At 33.6% G+C, this 18,497-nt stretch overlaps 1 protein-coding gene across 1 annotated transcript; it reads right to left on the minus strand.

Moving 5' to 3' along the window:
- Positions 1–1,716: 1,716 nt before the first annotated feature.
- LOC139498597 (uncharacterized) lies at positions 1,717–10,918 on the minus strand. The gene is made up of 3 exons (XM_071287058.1): positions 10,203–10,918; positions 8,477–8,635; positions 1,717–2,623 (listed from the first exon to the last, which is right to left on the minus strand). Exons 1-3 carry the CDS (start codon positions 10,621–10,623, stop codon positions 2,457–2,459), a joined length of 747 nt encoding a protein of 248 aa, XP_071143159.1. The 5' UTR covers positions 10,624–10,918; the 3' UTR covers positions 1,717–2,456.
- Between the last annotated feature and the right edge of the window lie 7,579 nt (positions 10,919–18,497).

Below are 18,497 nucleotides of genomic sequence, written 5' to 3' on the forward strand. Positions count from 1 at the left end.
TCCCGCACCCGTAGGTGTCCTTCAGCTGGCCCCTAAAATATGCATAATAGTACAGTGATAATGGACGTCATACTAAACTCCGAATTATGCACAAGAAACTAAAATTTAAAAATCATACAAGACTAACAAAGGCCAGAGGCTCCTGACTTGGGACAGGCGCAAAATTGCGGCGGGGTTAAACATGTTTATGAGATCTCAACCCTCCCCCTATACCTCTAGCCAATGTAGAAAAGTAAAACAATAACAATACGCACATTAAAATTCAGTTCAAGAGAAGTCCGAGTCTGATGTCAAAAGATGTAACAAAAGAAAATAAATAAAATGACAATAATACATAAATAACAACAGTTTAATTGAGATCTGGAGCTGGCATGTCAGTTAACTGCTAGTAGTCTTGTTATTTATGTATTATTGTCATTTTGTTTATTTTCTTTTGTTACATCTTCTGACATCGGACTCAGACTTCTCTTGAACTGAATTTCAATGTGCGTATTGTTATGCGTTTACTTTTCTATGCATTGGCTGGAGATATCGGGGAGGGTTGAGATCTCATAAACATGTTTAACCCCGCCGCAATTTTGCACATGTCCCAAGACAGGCGCCTCTGGCCTTTGTTAGGTTTGTGATTTTTAGTTTCTTGTGTATAATTCGGAGTTTAGTATGACGTCCATTATCACTGAACTAGTATACATATTTGTTAAGGGGCCAGCTGAAGGACGAATTCAGGTGCGGGATTTTCTCGCTACATTGAAGACTCATTTGTGGCCTTCGGCTGTTGTCTTCTCTTTGGTCGGGTTATTGTCGCTTTGACACATTCCCCATTTCCGTTCTCAATTTAATTTCCGTTTTGAATTTCCCTCGGTTATTTTACTTTTGATTAAGACGTTTAGATATTTAATTACAAATGACATTTAGACAAACAATTATTGTGTATAAATAATCAATAGTATAGCTTATATAAGTGTTGATGATCCTACAGCTAGCCTGAAACTTTTAAATTGTATTTATGCATAATAGAAAAACAAAGGCTATGAGGTATCCATCAATGACACGTGCATGTATTTTGTTGTAGCAATTCTATATTTCTATCAATTGACCCGCCGTCACCTTCGAGAAAGTAATTTGTGTTATTCGATGCCACTGCTGGTGGACGTTTCGTCAACATTTCGGTGTTGACCTGAATATCAATAATGTGGTCATTTTTATAAATTTCCTGTTTACAAAACTTTGAATTTTTCGAAAGAAACTAAGGATTTTTTTATCCCAGACATAGATTACCTGAGCCGTATTTGGCACAACGTTTTGGAATTTTGGATCCTAAATGCTCTTCAATTTTGTACTTGTTTGGCTTTATAAATATTTTGGTATGAGCGTCACTGATGAGTCTTATGTAGACGAAACTCGCGTCTGGCGTACTAAATTATAATCCTGGTACCTTTGATAACTATCTACACTACTGGGTCGATGCCACTGCTGATGGACGTTTCGTCCCCGAGGGTATCACCAGCCCAGTAGTCAACATTTCGGTGTTGACATGAATATCAATAATGTGGTAATTTTTATAAATTTCCTGTTTACAAAACTTTGAATTTTTCGAAAAATTCCAAAAAGTTGTGCTAAAAACCGGCTAAGGTAAACTACTCCTGGGAAAAGAAAATCCTTAATAAAAAAAAACATTTTATTCGTTCATGTCCATGTAAGGAATGGTGAACAGGCTGATATATTGCTTATTTTATTTATTTTGATATACATGATAAAGAATAACAAATATTTTTATTAATTGTCATTTGTAGCAACTCCAATGGCAAGCCTGTATTGCTCCCAGAAATGGCGTGCTGTCCTTGTGGTTCCCATTTCGTTTACTCGTGCTTAATTGATTTGTTAATCAATTTGAAATGGATACATGTTAAGTGAGTAAATATGTTGGGTTTTCAATCGAAGTTATCCGACTCTGGAATCAGGACGCAAATTGTAAGAATAGACTGGGAGAGTACATGAAGGTATGATCTAGTTTCCCAATTCTTTGACAGGGGCTAAACTAGATCGCAATGTGAAACGAATAGGTTTGTTTTGTTTTTATGGCGGGGATTACTTTTTCACTACAGGGTCATTATAAATATTTGAAAAGAATTGGTTTCTTTTGCATGAGATATCAATTAGGTTGTCGTGATTGGAACAACTTCATTGGTGGTTTTGAGTGAGTGTAAAAGGGATGTAAGATATAGACAAGATACATATTTGTCATAAAGGGGGTTAAGTTATATTCATTACTTTCGAGACAAATAATCAAGGACAATCATATTCATCAACATAAAAAGAGTTATGTGCTGTTTTTCGTCGCTCCAGTTTGAACTTTAATGTTGTAAAGATTGAATATCATTTTTGTTTTAGTATTATTAAACATAGAATTGATGATCAATTAATGGTATACCATAATATGATCTTTTAAGGAAATATCATTCTAACGCCAGTACAAATATATAAACAATCATAATACAGAAAGTTATGAAAGCAAGGCCACCACCAGACGCCGCTACATAGAAAGACCAGTCCAATGAGTATGTTTTATCAATGTCAAAATAGTACAACACCATAACTGCCATTCCACTTAGAATTGCTCCAGCTGAAAAGATAAAAAGTACAAGTCTACATAAAGGCTGCATAAAAAGACGATAAATCTTGGGGACCGGAATTGTTTATTACAACTTTTAACACCCTAAAAACAATTGATAAAATAGAATGTAACAAAACAGTTACACAAATAGTATTTTTTCCTTTAATTTTGAAATGGATCTCCATGGATAAAAATTGAAAGATAGAGGAACTTTCACCATGACATAAGACTCATCAGTGACGCTCATATCAAAACAATTGAAAATCCAAACAAGTACAAAGTTGAAGAGCATTGAGGACCCAAAATTCCAAAAAAGTTGTGCAGTAAATAATCTACTCCTGGGAAAAGAAAATCCTTAATAAAAAACATTTTATTCGTTCATTTCCATGTAAGGAATGGTGAACAGGCTGATATATTGCTTATTTTATTTATTTTAATATACATGATAAAGAATAACAAATATTTTTATTAATTGTCATTGTAGCAATTCCAATGGCAAGCCTGTATTGCTCCAAGAAATGGCGTGCTGTCCTTGTGGTTCCCATTTCGTTTACTAGCTAAATTGGTAATTGAATAGGGCTTAAAAATCGGTTGGATATTTATTTTTCACTGTCAAGGTCAAAACTGGAATCTACGATTTGCAGCATCATAGTTATGAGGCGAAGCTGAGGGGACAATAAACTTACTATTCCAAAAATATCCAGTTAGTAAGTCTTTAATTATATGGACACAGACAACAAATGGCTGTGATAACTCAACTATCGAACTATAAAATAAACAGAAACCCAACCATAACGTTGTCCATAATTATTATAGAAAAATAAGGCTACGCCTTACACTGCTGTCAACCCTATATTGAATAGGTAAAACGCAACATCGTTACTCCCGCGGTATTTTGAAAATCTTACAATCCCGTAGCTCTTTGGGAATTCCACGAAATATAATGACGCTTGCGGGCAAATAGTTTAATAGAAGTCCAATAGTTGGAAACTATTGACCGGTCCAATAGTTCAACGCTTGCAATTTGACAAAAACAGTCAAAATATTGTGAACTTAATTTATAAGGGGACGATGCTCCCCTATTACGGTGGTAAAAAAAAAAAAAAAAAATTTCCTTCAAAAAATCATTCTTACGTTAAATCTACTAATGAATGCAAAATCGTTATCTTTTTTTCTTCAGACTTTTTTTTATTTTCCCGCATTTGCGCTGAAATCTACTTCCTTCTTTCGGTCTCGTTTATCAAGAGACTTTGAGTAAAATATATATTTTTCAGTCTAGTAAAATATATAGGAAGGAACACAATACCAATTTCATTTTTAATATTTCTTTAATATGAAAAACTTTACCTGATGATAGCATTTCTTTGTTTACATTGACTATAACGTCATTACTTAAATAACGTCACAACTAAAATCCCTTATAATAGAACCAAAACAGGAAGCGTTACGGTATTTCCGTTTCTTTTTTTAACAGATCTTGAAGTTAAATATCATACAGACTTCGTCCCCTTTCACAGGTAATGCCTGCCTCATATTATAGGAAATGATAACTGAGGTATAATAATATGACATTATTACGTAAGTATTTCTGTATTGGCCTGAGGCGAAGCCGAAGGCCAATACAGTAATACACGTAATGGTAACTTTATTAATTAACTACAGTGATACACTTTTTTTTTTATTTCATATTACAAGAGATAAACATTTTTACCTTGAAGTGGAACTACAAAATGTACATGTATCGAATCTCAGTTTCTTTTTATAAGATGCAATATCAAATGATCTGGTGCCTTTTCCATGCGTCTTCAGCATTTTCTTATCGGATGAATGTTTCAGTCACTATAAAGTGTTACAACTTAAATTTAGACGCAACACATAAATAGTAATTGGAAAGGTACTGCCATTGCATGTGTTATGAAGAAACAAATTGAAATATTTAAAAAAAAAAATGTTGGAGTTCAAAATGATACAACTATCCATAGGGGGCAAATTACCAAAGAACGCAGATTTGCACAATCACAGAATGCATATGCCTGGTTCGGGATTAAAATTGAATGACAGTTAACAAAACATGAGAAGCAGAAGCAAAAGTAAACAGTGAAATTATGTACCATCGTGAAATTAAATATCAGGTCGTCAAGAAATGAACTTTGTGATGATCTACTCCGTACTCGTCCCCAAAACCTGAGTCAATTCCATCGTCTGCTTTCAAAATGCTATTTAAATGAATGTGACCGTCTTAAGCCTGAAATATATGCTATTAAGTCAAATAACAGTGTAGTTAATTAAAAAAAAACGTTATATTAAGGTATATATGGGGAAAATATCTGAGACAAGTGATTTTTGGAAGACTGGATGTATCAATTTCATTGTAAACTACGGAAGGAATTCGGAATTACGATAAAAAAAAATCTTCAGATATTATCAAGTTGCAGTTAATATTCATGTATTGACTTTTAAACTTGTAACGATATTAGCGATAATTGCTGTGGTCGTGTTATACTGCATGAATAATGTTCAGATTAACGTCTTATTTGGTTCTCGTTTAAAAAAAGGGGGATACTGATTGCGTATGTCGTCAATCATAAGCACGTGTTTGACTTGTAAAACTTTTTTTTCTTTATTACTGGATTAAACAGTACAGTCAACATATGAACAAACTATAAAACTCAGTTGAAAAAGGCTAAACTTATCAGATGGAATGGAATAGAAATGCATCTTACAAAAACAGTTGATGTGGACTTGTACTTATACATCCCCACGAAAAATTGATACTAAGTACAGATCTGAGATCCCTCGCAGTTACTAACAGCAAGTTCAAAACCAAAAACAACTATTAACAATTAATTAACTACATTGTTATCGGACTTAATATGATGAAAACTGCCTATGCAATATAAGGTGTCAACTCGGCCAATACAGAATAACTCGGCCAATACAGATTTTTTTCTGTATCGGCCGAGTTCTGATCCGGCCAATACAGGATTTCGGGACGCCTCTAGTTTTTAGATCGAAAATCACGATAAACACAAACTGTTTAGTAAACTGTTGTTTGGAAGATGCAGTTTTCATTTACTCACCATAAACATGCTGAAACTTTCAGTATGGCATCTATTTCAGGCAAAAGACGGTAACGTTCATTTAAAAAGCATTTTGAAAGCAGACGATGGAATTATTTCAGGTTTGGGGAACGAGTATCACAAAGTTCATATCTTGAAGACCTCATAATTTTACGATGGTACAAATCGATTTTCTGTATATTTTCGCTTCTCATGTTTGTAAACTGACATTAATTTTAAACCCGAACCAGGCATTTTGCAATTGTGCAAATCTTCGTTCTGTGGTAATTTGGCTTATGGATAGTTTCATCATTTTCAACTCCTTCATTATTTTTTAAAAACATTTATTCAATTTGTTTCTGTATAACACATGCAATGACAGTACCTTTTCAATTACTATTTATGTGTTGCGTCTAAATTTAAGTTGTAACACTTTATAGTGACTGGAAAGGGTAAAACAATCATCAGATGAGAAAATGCTGAAGACAAATGGAAACGGAACCAGATCAATTTTGCTGATGACTGCGTACTGTACAGAAGGATCCAAAATGATGCAGACTCGAAGCTACTGCAAGAAGACATGAACAACTTGCTCAGGTGGGAATCTGATTGGCAAATGGAATTCCATCCCAGCAAATGCCAACTGCTACGCGTTACCAACAAGCGCAAACCACATCTAACAAGCTACAACATTCATGGGCACAATTTAGAACTGGTTGACTCCAAAGAAATCTTCAGCACTGTCCCCAACAAACAAAAGCTATATGCTACACAACGCTAGTAAGACCATTGCTTGAGTATGCATGCTCAGTCTGGGACCCGTTCACTAACCTTAACATACAGAAATTAGAAAGTGTGCAAAGAAGATCAGCCCGGTTTGTATTGAACAACTACCAACAAACCAGCAGTGTAACATCAATGCCAAAAACTCTACAGTGGCAACCACTAGCCGAGAGGAGGGCCAACTGCAAAGCAGTAATGATGTACAGAATAGTAAATGGCCTCGTAGCAATACCAACGCAAGAGCTACACACTACATCATCCGTAGCAAGAGGACACACAACACGATTTCTCGTACCGTATGCCAGAACTTCAACTTACAGGCATTCCTTCTTCCCAGACAGCATAAGGATATGGAACAGCCTCCCACAACCTTTGGTGGACAGTACCTCACTAAATGCTTTCAAGCAAGGGGTACTGAGCTGCAGTATCCCTTAATCGCACCATCAGACTGTTTTTAACTTGCACCTGTAAATATTTTCTTGCACCTTTGTTGTCACACCCAGCATGGGCAATAGTGCGATAATACTCAACTAGAGGACTGCACTGTATTGGAAGAAGAAGAAGAAGAAGATCATCATTAAATATTGCATCTTATTAAGAAGGAACTGAGATTTGGATAGTTCCACTTCAAGATAAAAATGTTTATCTCTTGTGAAATGAAATTAAAAAAAATTATTGTAACACTGTAGTTAATTAATAAAGATACTATTACGTGTATTTCTGTATTGGCCTTGTTATTGGTCCTCGGCCAGCTGTATTGGCCTTCGGCTTCGCCTCAGGCCAATACAGAAATACTCACGTAATAATATCATAGTAAAACAGATCATCAATAAGAGTATTGATGAGTGTCAGAGCGCGTTCTTCTTGTCTCAACAACTTTATCATTCTGAAGATCTCTGGTGAGGTGCATTGACTAATTCTTCAGTTTACTATGCCATCCTTCTTCTTAATGATTTGTTGTTCTAGGACATTCTTTTTTATTTAAATTTTTTATTTAAATAATGAAATTAATTAAATCGTTGAAGCTAAAGTTGAAAGTGTTGGTTACTATTAAATGCTTTAACTACATTTTCTTTTAAACCGTTTGTTTATCAAACAACAACAAAACACTACATTTTTTTTTATATAAATTTTATTTAAATAATGATTTTTCTTTAATTTCCACATGTTAAGTCACCTGTCACCTAATTAGACTCTAATGACTAAAACAACATACTTTGCAATATCTATTGTTCTTCCCATAATCTGCAATTTAGGAAAACCCGGAAAATTTCTAGGTTTACACTTTAATAAATCATGTTGGCGAAACGGGGCGAAACTACTACTGTTCAATGTACAATGTAGTCAATTAAAAGGGTAATATGAAAGCTGGTTTCATATAAATAATATTCCTATGAAATATATTAAGCGTGAACCTTTGTTGTTGTTAACTCACATACATTAGTGGCTTTTGTAGTCTTTCCTAATTGCAACCTTTCGGAACATATCTGAATATTCTACAGGCACATTCGGAATACGGCTTCATTCGATGTTTGTATGGTTAAACAAAAGACTTGGAAAGATCGTCATTTGCTAAGAAAACGAAAGGGCTTTCAAATGGTTAGTATTAGAACTGTTGGAATAGAGGCAATGTAAGTTTGTGTAAATAAAACGTCTACAGTTCCAAATATTTTACGAAAGTGGGTACATTTGAAACAGACCATACAAGTGTTTGATAGTGGGAAACGAAGAATGTTACTATGTATATGCATTAACCAATTAGTTCAAATGAAACTTATCAGCTGCACACACATGGTCATGGATTGAGACTTTACCAAGTAACCAAGACTCTTAACAGATGGTATTCAATTGTACCAGTGTTCTCTTATTACATGTTCTGTATGTAACTAATATTCTATATGTTACAAATGAATTTTATTTGCTATCTTTTCGTTCGTCAAACATGCATTAATCTAAGAGGAAAGTGTTTCTATTTTTTCTCGTATTATTTGATAAGTAAACATTATTCGTTTTTACTTACCACTCAGCATCACAAATATACACAATAATACACCACAACTGACTTTCCGATAATCCAAAACAGTGCAATGAACAAATATACAATAGAATATAAGACACAGCAGCAACATACAACATCCTGATATGTCCAAACCAGTTACTATTCTCCATGTGTTAGGCGCTGTAATGAAATGGAATAAAAACTAGCATTTCTTGTTGTTTGCTTTTCGTCAACTTGCATTAATTGCTTTCCTGTTCAGTACAAAATTAATGTAATATTTTAACTTTAAATTCAGATTCGTTGCATCTGCGAGGAATGTACAATACATATTGAAAATTCTAAATAAGAGGCTGTCAAAATGTCATTTCCCAATCATTCAAGGAGCATAACTTCTTCACGGCATAAAAGAAAATCGTCCATATCAAACTTGACCTTGTCATCAACCACACCAGATCAGATTTGGAAACCAATAGTTAAAGACCTCTCATGTAAAAATGCACGATCTTTTCCAATCAATCGTTCAAATAAAAAAATATATATATAAAAATTTAAGAGTCTATTCTAAATTGAGGTAAATTATATGGCCTTCCAAAAACCGTTTCTATTCCTATCAATGAAGAGAAAAAATATTTTAGTTTGTGTTCATCATCATAAATAGTTATCAAAGGTACCAGGATTATAATTCAGTACGCCATAACTTACTAACTCGCCAGTAGTATGACTTATTATCCCTCTCTCATGTTAACAACAAGCTGGCTTATAATTCCCTTTTCAGTTTTAGGTAACAGTTAGGAAAAAACTTGACACTCATAATTTTTAGACACCCTCTTTCCCTTCCTCTCTGACAAATAAGGCTTACTATTTGTGTTATGCATGTTTATATTTATGGAAAGAGAATCTTCCATAGATTTGATTTCCAATAGTTATAATGGTGAAATATAATCTTTTTTTTTGGTGTAACCAAGGCAACAATCTGCATTTATTTGAAAACAAAATATTGCAAAAATTGGGGTGGGGTGGGGGTGTGACCATGTCACAAAAGTCTTCAAAATTTGGTCAAAGAAAAATTTCAATCTAATAGAGGGAAACCTTTCCTGAAATCATAGACTTATATCTATAAAGAGGTTCAATAAAAAAAAAGCATTTCTGCTCGTTTTTCCATAAAATTGAATGGAAAAGATCGAGCGTCAAATCTTTGTTGAAAAACATTACAATAATTTCTGGACCTAGGGGCGGTACGGATAGGAAAATACGGACTGTCAAACAGAAAAATGACCTATGAAACATGCTATTTAAAACAATATAAATGTTCATATAAACCCATTTAGAAGGCTTTATTATTCTTCAATTATCTAAAAAATCAATTTTATTGTACAAAAACTTTCCTATTTAAAATTTTCACCATGGCCATAATGCGAAACTAAATTACTAACTATGTATTGCTACCTTAGTACATTTTTCGAGATTTTAAATCGAACACAAATGCACCAACAAAATATGAAGCTTATTAGGTAGCATCTGTTTCATATTAAATATTGAGTCTCCTTGACACCAACGCATCTCGTTACTTTTTTGTTTATTCTATATTTTGATTTGTTTGTTCGTCAGCTCGATGACATAAGCAAAATTTGCGTTGTGTTTAAATGAGATCTCGAATTTGTTGACACTCGTATGGATCATGTTTTCATCCTTTTTATACGAAACAACTTATATATAACTTAGAAATGAATTGTATCATGAAACTTACTTGTTGCGAACGCAGATTCCGTAAAGGATGAAACAGGGTCACAGGTTGAAGATTTTGTACAGACCTTGAATAATCCAACATTAAGGGTACCAGTATCGAGCCAATATGACGTTGTTGTACCAACAGTAGACAGGATAAGCGATATCAATAGGAATATCCCTATGATATAGTTTGTAGCTTTTAAACAGCAACTTACATCCTTCATTCTTTTGTTAGTATTTAACAATTGACTGTCGTCTTCCCTTTGATGTGGCAATGATGGGGAATCGTATTCACGATATGATGGTGGTTGTGTCGGATAACCGTTTTTAAGACTGAAATTGGTGAAGCTACTATTTTTAAGCTTATCCACCGCTTCCCTCCATCGAGATTTCTGCCAGATTGTTTCCATTGAATTCTGTCCAATTCTGTTTTTTGACATTCTTTCTCTTCGGACTATTCCTTTCGCTAAATTAAGACTGTACACGTTTTCACACAGAGTGCCGATGGAACATAGTAGAATTCATATCAACAGTAATATCGGTGCAATTTCTCCATTTGGAAGCAATTATAATAAGAAATAGAACCAAACTTTTATTCAATATTGGATAATCATAATAGGTTTTGGAAATATTTATCGATTGGTTATTAAAGGTAACGTGAAAATGTATCTCCAAAGAGGATAAATAAATCAAATTAGATTTTACTTGTTAGTGGTCGTGTGAGTATTCAAAACATTTTTCGTTTTACCTATCCTTTCATACTACAGTTTATTCAGTAAAGTGAACAGTGAAATGTATTGAATATAATAGTTCCTATTCATTACATTCATCAAAAGATATAGTAAAGCTATGATTCATATGCGTCACAGAATGAACTCCATTCATTTCGAGTATGAATGTATTATTTAAACATCAAAATAAATGAATGTCAAACTTTAACATAATGTTATCAAAATCAGTTTAAAATGATTTCGTGAAAATAACAAAATTAAAGATTTTTGATCAATTTTTGATAATATAATAATTCAAGTTATTTCATATCAACTTTATTGTCATGAAACATAAACAAAATAACAACGAAACAGAAACAAAGATATGTGATAGATTTACAATAATAGTATAACAATATTCAATAGCCATGTTACGATGAAACCTATGCCTATGCGCAGTTCTAGTGATCTGGAAGACCATAATTTCAATGTGTCAAAAGAAGGCGTGGTTAAATATATAAAACAATTTCTGTTCATCAGGGAAATGAATGGAATGTTCATCAACTAGTTGTATATCTTAAGTTGATTTTGTCCGATGTTCTGGTTAACCTTAAAATTCAGAATTAAAATAGATTCATCTTCGATGAATTTGTAGGTATGCACATGTTCTCGGGGAATTTTAATGTAACTACCATTTTCTATTTCAAGACCATAGTCACTTATGCGAACTGTGTTAGATTCTTGCGATGTACTGAATCAAACTTTAAAACATATTGACTTCAAGTGAGGCATTAATAAAATGACCAATCAACCTAAGTAGTAAAACAATAAGTTTATGTCGATAACACATATATAAAGATGGTTGCTACTCTATTCGTTCAAGAGATTAAGTGTTTGAACTAAAAAAAGGCAACAAACCCATGCGTACACCACCGTACGGTGACCTATAGTTGTTAATGTCTGTGTCATTTTGGACTTTTGTGGATAGTTGTCTCATTGGCAATCATACCACATCTTCTTTTTGATATTTTAAAGAGCATATAGAAGAAGTTCATTGTATAGAAGGAATCAGTGATAATGAAACAAGTTTCTTCCTCCCAAACAGAATTCTTCACTCAATATTTATTTTGCAATTATTCGTAAGTACACTATTGACTATTGAATCACGACTTTTGTTCTGGAAAATTTATAGTAGTTAAATAAACAGACAGTGAAGATTTAATGTTATTATTAATCATTATATTGCATACTTAAGAAACATGAATTTAAAGATTTTGCGTAAATAAGAAAGCAAAGTCCAAATACAAGTACCTCCTTTTGTTTGTCTACTAACTTATATCTCACACAAACACACCATTACTGCTGTCAACACTAAGCTACACAAGAGTAGATCAAGAAAGGAAAAAAAAAATTGAAAAATATTCAGCCAAGCCTTTAAAATTAAGTCACTGGGGCAAACTAAATGTGCGTTATTTGGTATTATTATACTTCATGTTAAAATGCCAGATTTTAATTGGCTAATACGAGCTCGAGGGCGACATTTACTCTATCCCATAGCTGAGCAAGATATATTTTTTTTTAATGTCACCCTCTCGTCCAGACCAATCAAAAATCGATAATTTAAAGGACAATGAATTGGATTAACTTCAATGTATTGAAGACAATGCTTAAGTTGTACGTGTTGATTCAGATTTTATTACTTGGCTGTCAATGTTTTATCGAAGTAGCATCTGAATCTGCTCTATCAACCTCTCCACTATGTGGGATTTATATAATGCATGATAAATGCGATTAAAATTATAAAGATATTGTACATAGGCATGAATGTCCAAAAACCGCGACATGATATAGATATTGTGAGAATAAAATTATTGTTATGTCTTCAAACGAATTATCATATTTTTTTAATGATTTCCCTTCATTTTCAAGCTGAACCCCCTGTTATTTAATGATTTCCCTTCATTTCCAAGCTAAACCATTTCAAGCTGAACCCCCTATTATTTCAAGCTGAACCCCTTGTTATTTCAAGCTGAACCCCCTGTTATTTCAAGCTGAACCCCCTGTTATTTCAAGCTGAACCCCTTGTTATTTCAAGCTGAACCCCCTGTTATTTCAAGCTGAACCCCCTGTTATTTCAAGCTGAACCCCTTGTTATTTCAAGCTGAACCCCCTGTTATTTCAAGCTGAACCCCTTGTTATTTCAAGCTGAAACCCCCTGTTATTTCAAGCTGAACCCCTGTTATTTCAAGCTGAACCCCCTGTTATTTCAAGCTGAACCCCCTGTTATTTCAAGCTGAACCCCATGTTATTTCTTAATTCATGTAAGGATTTGACTAAAATCCTTGATTCGGGAAACAAAAATATGATTTCAATGGTAGATCAAAACTAGAATATCAGTTTCAATTCCCTTGCACTGGATATCATAGTACAATAATTCAGGCCACTAACTAATGTAGCGATTAAACTGATTATTGTCATTACCTTGATTTGTTGCCATTTTATTCAGCTTTCAAGACGTCAAGCTTATGTTATGGACAAACGATATACCAGAAAAACGTGCCGTCTCTATTGAAATAAGTTTATATGTTTAAAGTACATGTAATCTACATCCGTTACTCAATAAGATCATCCTAATATTAATAAACGAAGAAAGTTTTTGTATCATTTAGGTCTATACATACTGATTTTCATAATCGTATTTTAAAATGTAGTTAGAAAATCGAATGTTTGTTATGAAGGGCAATACAGTAGAAAGTAAAAGCATTCAAATAAAAATGAATTCAAGTTGTAAGATGTAAAGAGTTTTTGTGAATTTCAAAGCAATATTTAGAATCTAGCACCTTATATTGGCGTATTGATTCAGGTTTATATGAAGATGAATAAACTATACAAAGAATGTACAAACTGCACGTGTTCTAAGTTTGTACGATGAAACCCCAAACAATCGATAAATAACTGCTAGATTATTATATTTAGGAGATAACTGTATTGTATTTTAAGCTCCGACGGCATCAATTGGGGATTTGATGGTCGCAAATTAAGTTTACTGGCGACGCGTTAGCGGAGACAGTAAACGGGTATTTGCGAGCATCAAATCCAAAATTGATGCCGTCGGAGCTTAAATACAATATTGTTATCTCCATTCTAATGAAACTGACAGAAAACAACGTTAAAAAATGTATTTAAAATCTGTCATATGCCGTCTGCGCTTGCGCGTACTTCCCATAGCATCAATTGTCAATTGATGCCAATTGATGCCATGTAAGAAAGTGACGTTATCCAATCAAATTGAACGTTACAAACGTTGTTGCATTAGAATGCACAATTGACCAATACAACAAGGACAATGGACAAATGACAGACAAAAACATCGTAGCATAAGGTATCTGTAAAAAAATCTGAAATATAAATCTGTATACAAATAGTTGCCTCTGCCGCCGGATTGTTAGCTACGTGTTCGTGTCTCGCATTATGTGTTTTCCGTTGCAGGCGAGACAAATACTATAAAATCAATGTTTATTATGTGCATTTTATAATAGCGCTTATGTCCCTACAGCTGTCTAACATGAAACTTTTACCACTTCTGATCGTCTAACCGTACAAAGAGAGAAATTCTATAAAAAAAATCTTTCTTTTCGCAAACCTACCTAATTATCTATTTTATGGTGTTTTCACATATATGTGCGTCACTCAAGTTTTAAAAATGATAAAGCTCATACATTATGAATTCAACAATTGTAGTTGTGACGCAGTTATAACCAAACAAGATTTTGTGCATATTGCCTTTTAAATCCCCCACCCATTGATATCTTTTATGACGATTATTTTCCTAATAACAAACACCGATTGATCTCATATGCAAACAATAAAGGTAATAACACGTATACATCTTTTAAGGTGGTTTGATTTAATTGAAGCCGATTTAAAGATCGAATCGCAGATGTTATCAAGTTACTTTGTAATGTGTTTTATACCTTACAACTGCAGAGCAAAATAAGGTTCACTTTTTCTATCTCGATCAAATCAAATTAATTTTGGAAGTTCAAAGGAAATTTAGAAGGCATTTACATACTAAAGTACTTAAGCAAATAGTAAAAGCTATCTGGAGGGAATAATCAAAATAGAGAAAGGAACAATCACATCGGTAAACCAAAGACAGCATTGTGTAAGCTAAAAGTACATATATCTCCATGTAATTTCAGTTCACATTCAACAAAGTACTTTGCATCATATTACAGAAAATAATTTTCCAAGTCTTCACCTTCAAAAACCACATGTGTATAAAATACAATTATAGGCAAAACTAAACGATCAATCATTATATTGAAATATTTTATAATTTTGAACAGAGCAATATTTAACAACGGTTCGTAAAAGGCTTCAGAAAGACAAAACTAGATAATATTTAATTTTGAATTTTTTTATCATAGAATTAGATTTGAATACACCAAAAACAAACCAATGGCACAGACATCAGACAAAAAGACGGCTGAACTTTTTAAAACGTTTTAGTTTAATTTGACAAACTAATCAAGTTATTATCTGTTTATAGTTCTACAAATGTGATTTGAATTTTAAAAGAATGCTGTTCGTTTCAACCTTTGAGTGGAACTTACTTTTGGAAAGCCGAAGCGGTATATAAATATGGCATAAAGTTGTCATTACTTTTTATTAAAGTTATTAGATACGCATTGCATGGTATTGCATGTAACTTTGTCATTATGTTTAGTTTCTTTTGTTACCTATTCTAATTAGCATCGTACTCGGACTTCTTTTAAACTGAGTTTTACTGTGGTTAATTTTGTGTGTTTGTATTTTTCTACACCGCCTAGTGGTATAGATGGGGGGGGGGGGGGGTTGAGATCTCATAAAACATGTTTAACTATCCGGGATTTTTACCAAACTTGGACAGAAGCTTCTTACGCGGAACCCTCACAAAAACTGTAAATTGTGACTGCCTCTAGAATAGGAGGATAATTTGGACAGGAACAATAAACTAAGACTTGCGCACAACATGCGGTTCATTCTAAGAGTTGTAGCAAGGGTTCGTAGTGTGTAGATAGCATGCCAATCTCTTTACGCAAGATATCATATATAGATTTTAACTTGACAAGGCTACATATATGCACATGCAATCCATCTAAACTGGTGTCACACTCTGGTAATGATTTAACTGCCTGCTGGGAGGAGACCACGAGTGACCATATGTGCATTTCCCAGTAACCATTGAGGGTTCCTCATCGATAAATGGTGTCCTCTGTTTGTATTAACTTGAGTATTAGGTAGACGAAATAGATCTGTGTGACCCCCACCCAACACTGTGAATTACATGTTTATCCTACATTAATCTGTTGATGTGGTCCCTTAATGGGTTGTTTAATTAATTTAGAAAATATGTTTTATTTTTATTGTGAGGCATGTTATCTATTTCTCGCAAAAAGATACATTTTTCGTATCACACAGCTAGAAATGCTTTACGAAAAAATAGTTTATTCAGCTTTTTGAGACAATATTGCGGAATTTTCATTGGTTATTGGTTAGGTGAATTTCAAATGCATAATAATGAATAATTGTTTCACTGATTATGGTTTCATGTTTGTCAGCTCTTTTTGTCTCAATAACTTTATCTACATGTTTGAATGTTGTTTGATCATCATTGTCATTTTTTCAGAAGCTTTTGTTGCTTTTAAATTCAAGAAAAATAGGTTTAAAAATGAGAATTAAATGTAACTTGATATTTATTTATTATTATTACAAGATTGATAGTTTATATAAATATACAGTGTTAATTTCCATTGTTTAACGCAAGCATATATTGCAAAGAATCCTGCTCAAACTTTAGTGAAAGACGGGTTTAACTTTGCATTGTTGCGAGAATTTATATTCTTTGTTGAATGCAATTGTAGTGACCTGCAATACAAGTACCATTCAATTGAGTTTAGTTATATGTCTTGTGTTTCTGTCTCTGTCCTAGGTTTTCAATATTTTGCATGTGTAGTGCATCATGACATAAGACATTGTTACGTGTACCATGATGAGCTTTCGTGCAAGACTGCTGTGTGTATTTTTTAAAATGGAACATTTGATCAGACTTTGACTCCTGACCTACATGTATGCACGTTGGGTGTGTCATCATGTTGCAGTGTGTTCCTCGGTATATTACCTTGACCTCAAAATATAATTTTCAATTGACCTTGCTTCTGAACATGTGGCATGTAGATGTATTAGTTCTTCTCATATATGTTATGATGGTATGATACTAAACCCCTTACGGGAAGGATTGTGCCTGATGTTCATATGATGAAATCATAATCTTTCAGTCAGTTTAATTGAAGTCTGGAGCTGGCATGTCAGTTAACTGCTAGTAGTCTGTTGTTATTTATGTATTATTGTCATTTTGTTTATTTTCTTTGGTTACATCTTCTGACATCAGACTCGGACTTCTCTTGAACTGAATTTTAATGTGCGTATTGTTATGCTTTTACTTTTCTACACTGGTTAGAGGTATAGGGGGAGGGTTGAGATCTCACAAACATGTTTAACCCCGCCGCATTTTTTGCGCCTGTCCCAAGTCAGGAGCCTCTGGCCTTTGTTAGTCTTGTATTATTTAAATTTTAGTTTCTTGTGTACAATTTGGAAATTAGTATGGCGTTCATTATCACTGAACTAGTATATATTTGTTTAGGGGCCAGCTGAAGGACGCCTCCGGGTGCGGGAATTTCTCGCTACATTAAAGACCTGTTGGTGACCTTCTGCTGTTGTGTTTTTTTATTTTGGTCGGGTTGTTGTCTCTTTGACACATTCCCCATTTCCATTCTCAATTTTATTGTCATAAGATGATGAGTCTATTGGCACGAGAAACTTCATGTGAGCTTGACCTTTGCCCTCAATGTAAAACTTGTATATTTTGTTTGAATTAAATGGAGAATTAACGGTATGATTGGCACTCGTACCACATCTTCTTAGATATATTAGATATATAGATATATAGATATATTGTTAGTTTTGTGTACCACGATGACCCTTTTCTCAAAATCCGCTTTGTGTTTGTTTTTTTGACAAGGATCTCTTGACCAGACTATGACTATTTGACTCTTGATCTTTGCATATTGAATGTGTCTCTTGGTACTATGATTACCTTGACGTCAAGTCAGGAGTCTCTGGTTTTTGTTTGTCTTGTATGTTTTTAATTGTAAGTTTAGTTTATGATTTGGAGTTTGAATTGGTACTGTTAAGGGCCATCTGAACTATGGGCGAGGGATTTTCTCGCTTTGTTGAAGATATAAAAAAAAAGATGTGGTATGATTGCCAATGAGACAACTATCCACAAAAGACCAAAATGACACAAACATTAACAACTATAGGTCACCTTACGGCCTTCAACAATGAGCAAAGCCCATACCGCATAGTAAGCTATGAGGACCCATTAGTGGCCTTTGACTGGTTTCTGCTCTTTTGACATGGTTACTGTCTCTTACACATTCCACATTTCCATTCTAAATTTTTAAGAATGCTTCAATTGGTTCAGATGAAACTAAATCCTTTAATTTTAGTGAATATCAAGTGAGACAATTTACTGCTTCAGTAGCATCGTGTGATAGATG

The sequence above is a fragment of the Mytilus edulis genome, chromosome 12 (genome assembly GCF_963676685.1).
Source record: "Mytilus edulis chromosome 12, xbMytEdul2.2, whole genome shotgun sequence".
Taxonomy (NCBI): Eukaryota; Metazoa; Mollusca; class Bivalvia; order Mytilida; family Mytilidae; genus Mytilus; species Mytilus edulis.

Bases quoted from the DNA above. Each gene is read 5' to 3' on its own strand.
- LOC139498597 (XM_071287058.1), bottom strand. From the start codon at position 10,623: ATGTCAAAAAACAGAATTGGACAGAATTCAATGGAAACAATCTGGCAG. The intron at 8,636-10,202 runs GTAAGTTTCATG...ATTTCATTACAG, and splicing joins GGAATCTGCGTTCGCAACAA to CGCCTAACACATGGAGAATA. The intron at 2,624-8,476 runs GTAAGTAAAAAC...TTATCTTTTCAG, and splicing joins TATATTTGTGATGCTGAGTG to CTGGAGCAATTCTAAGTGGA.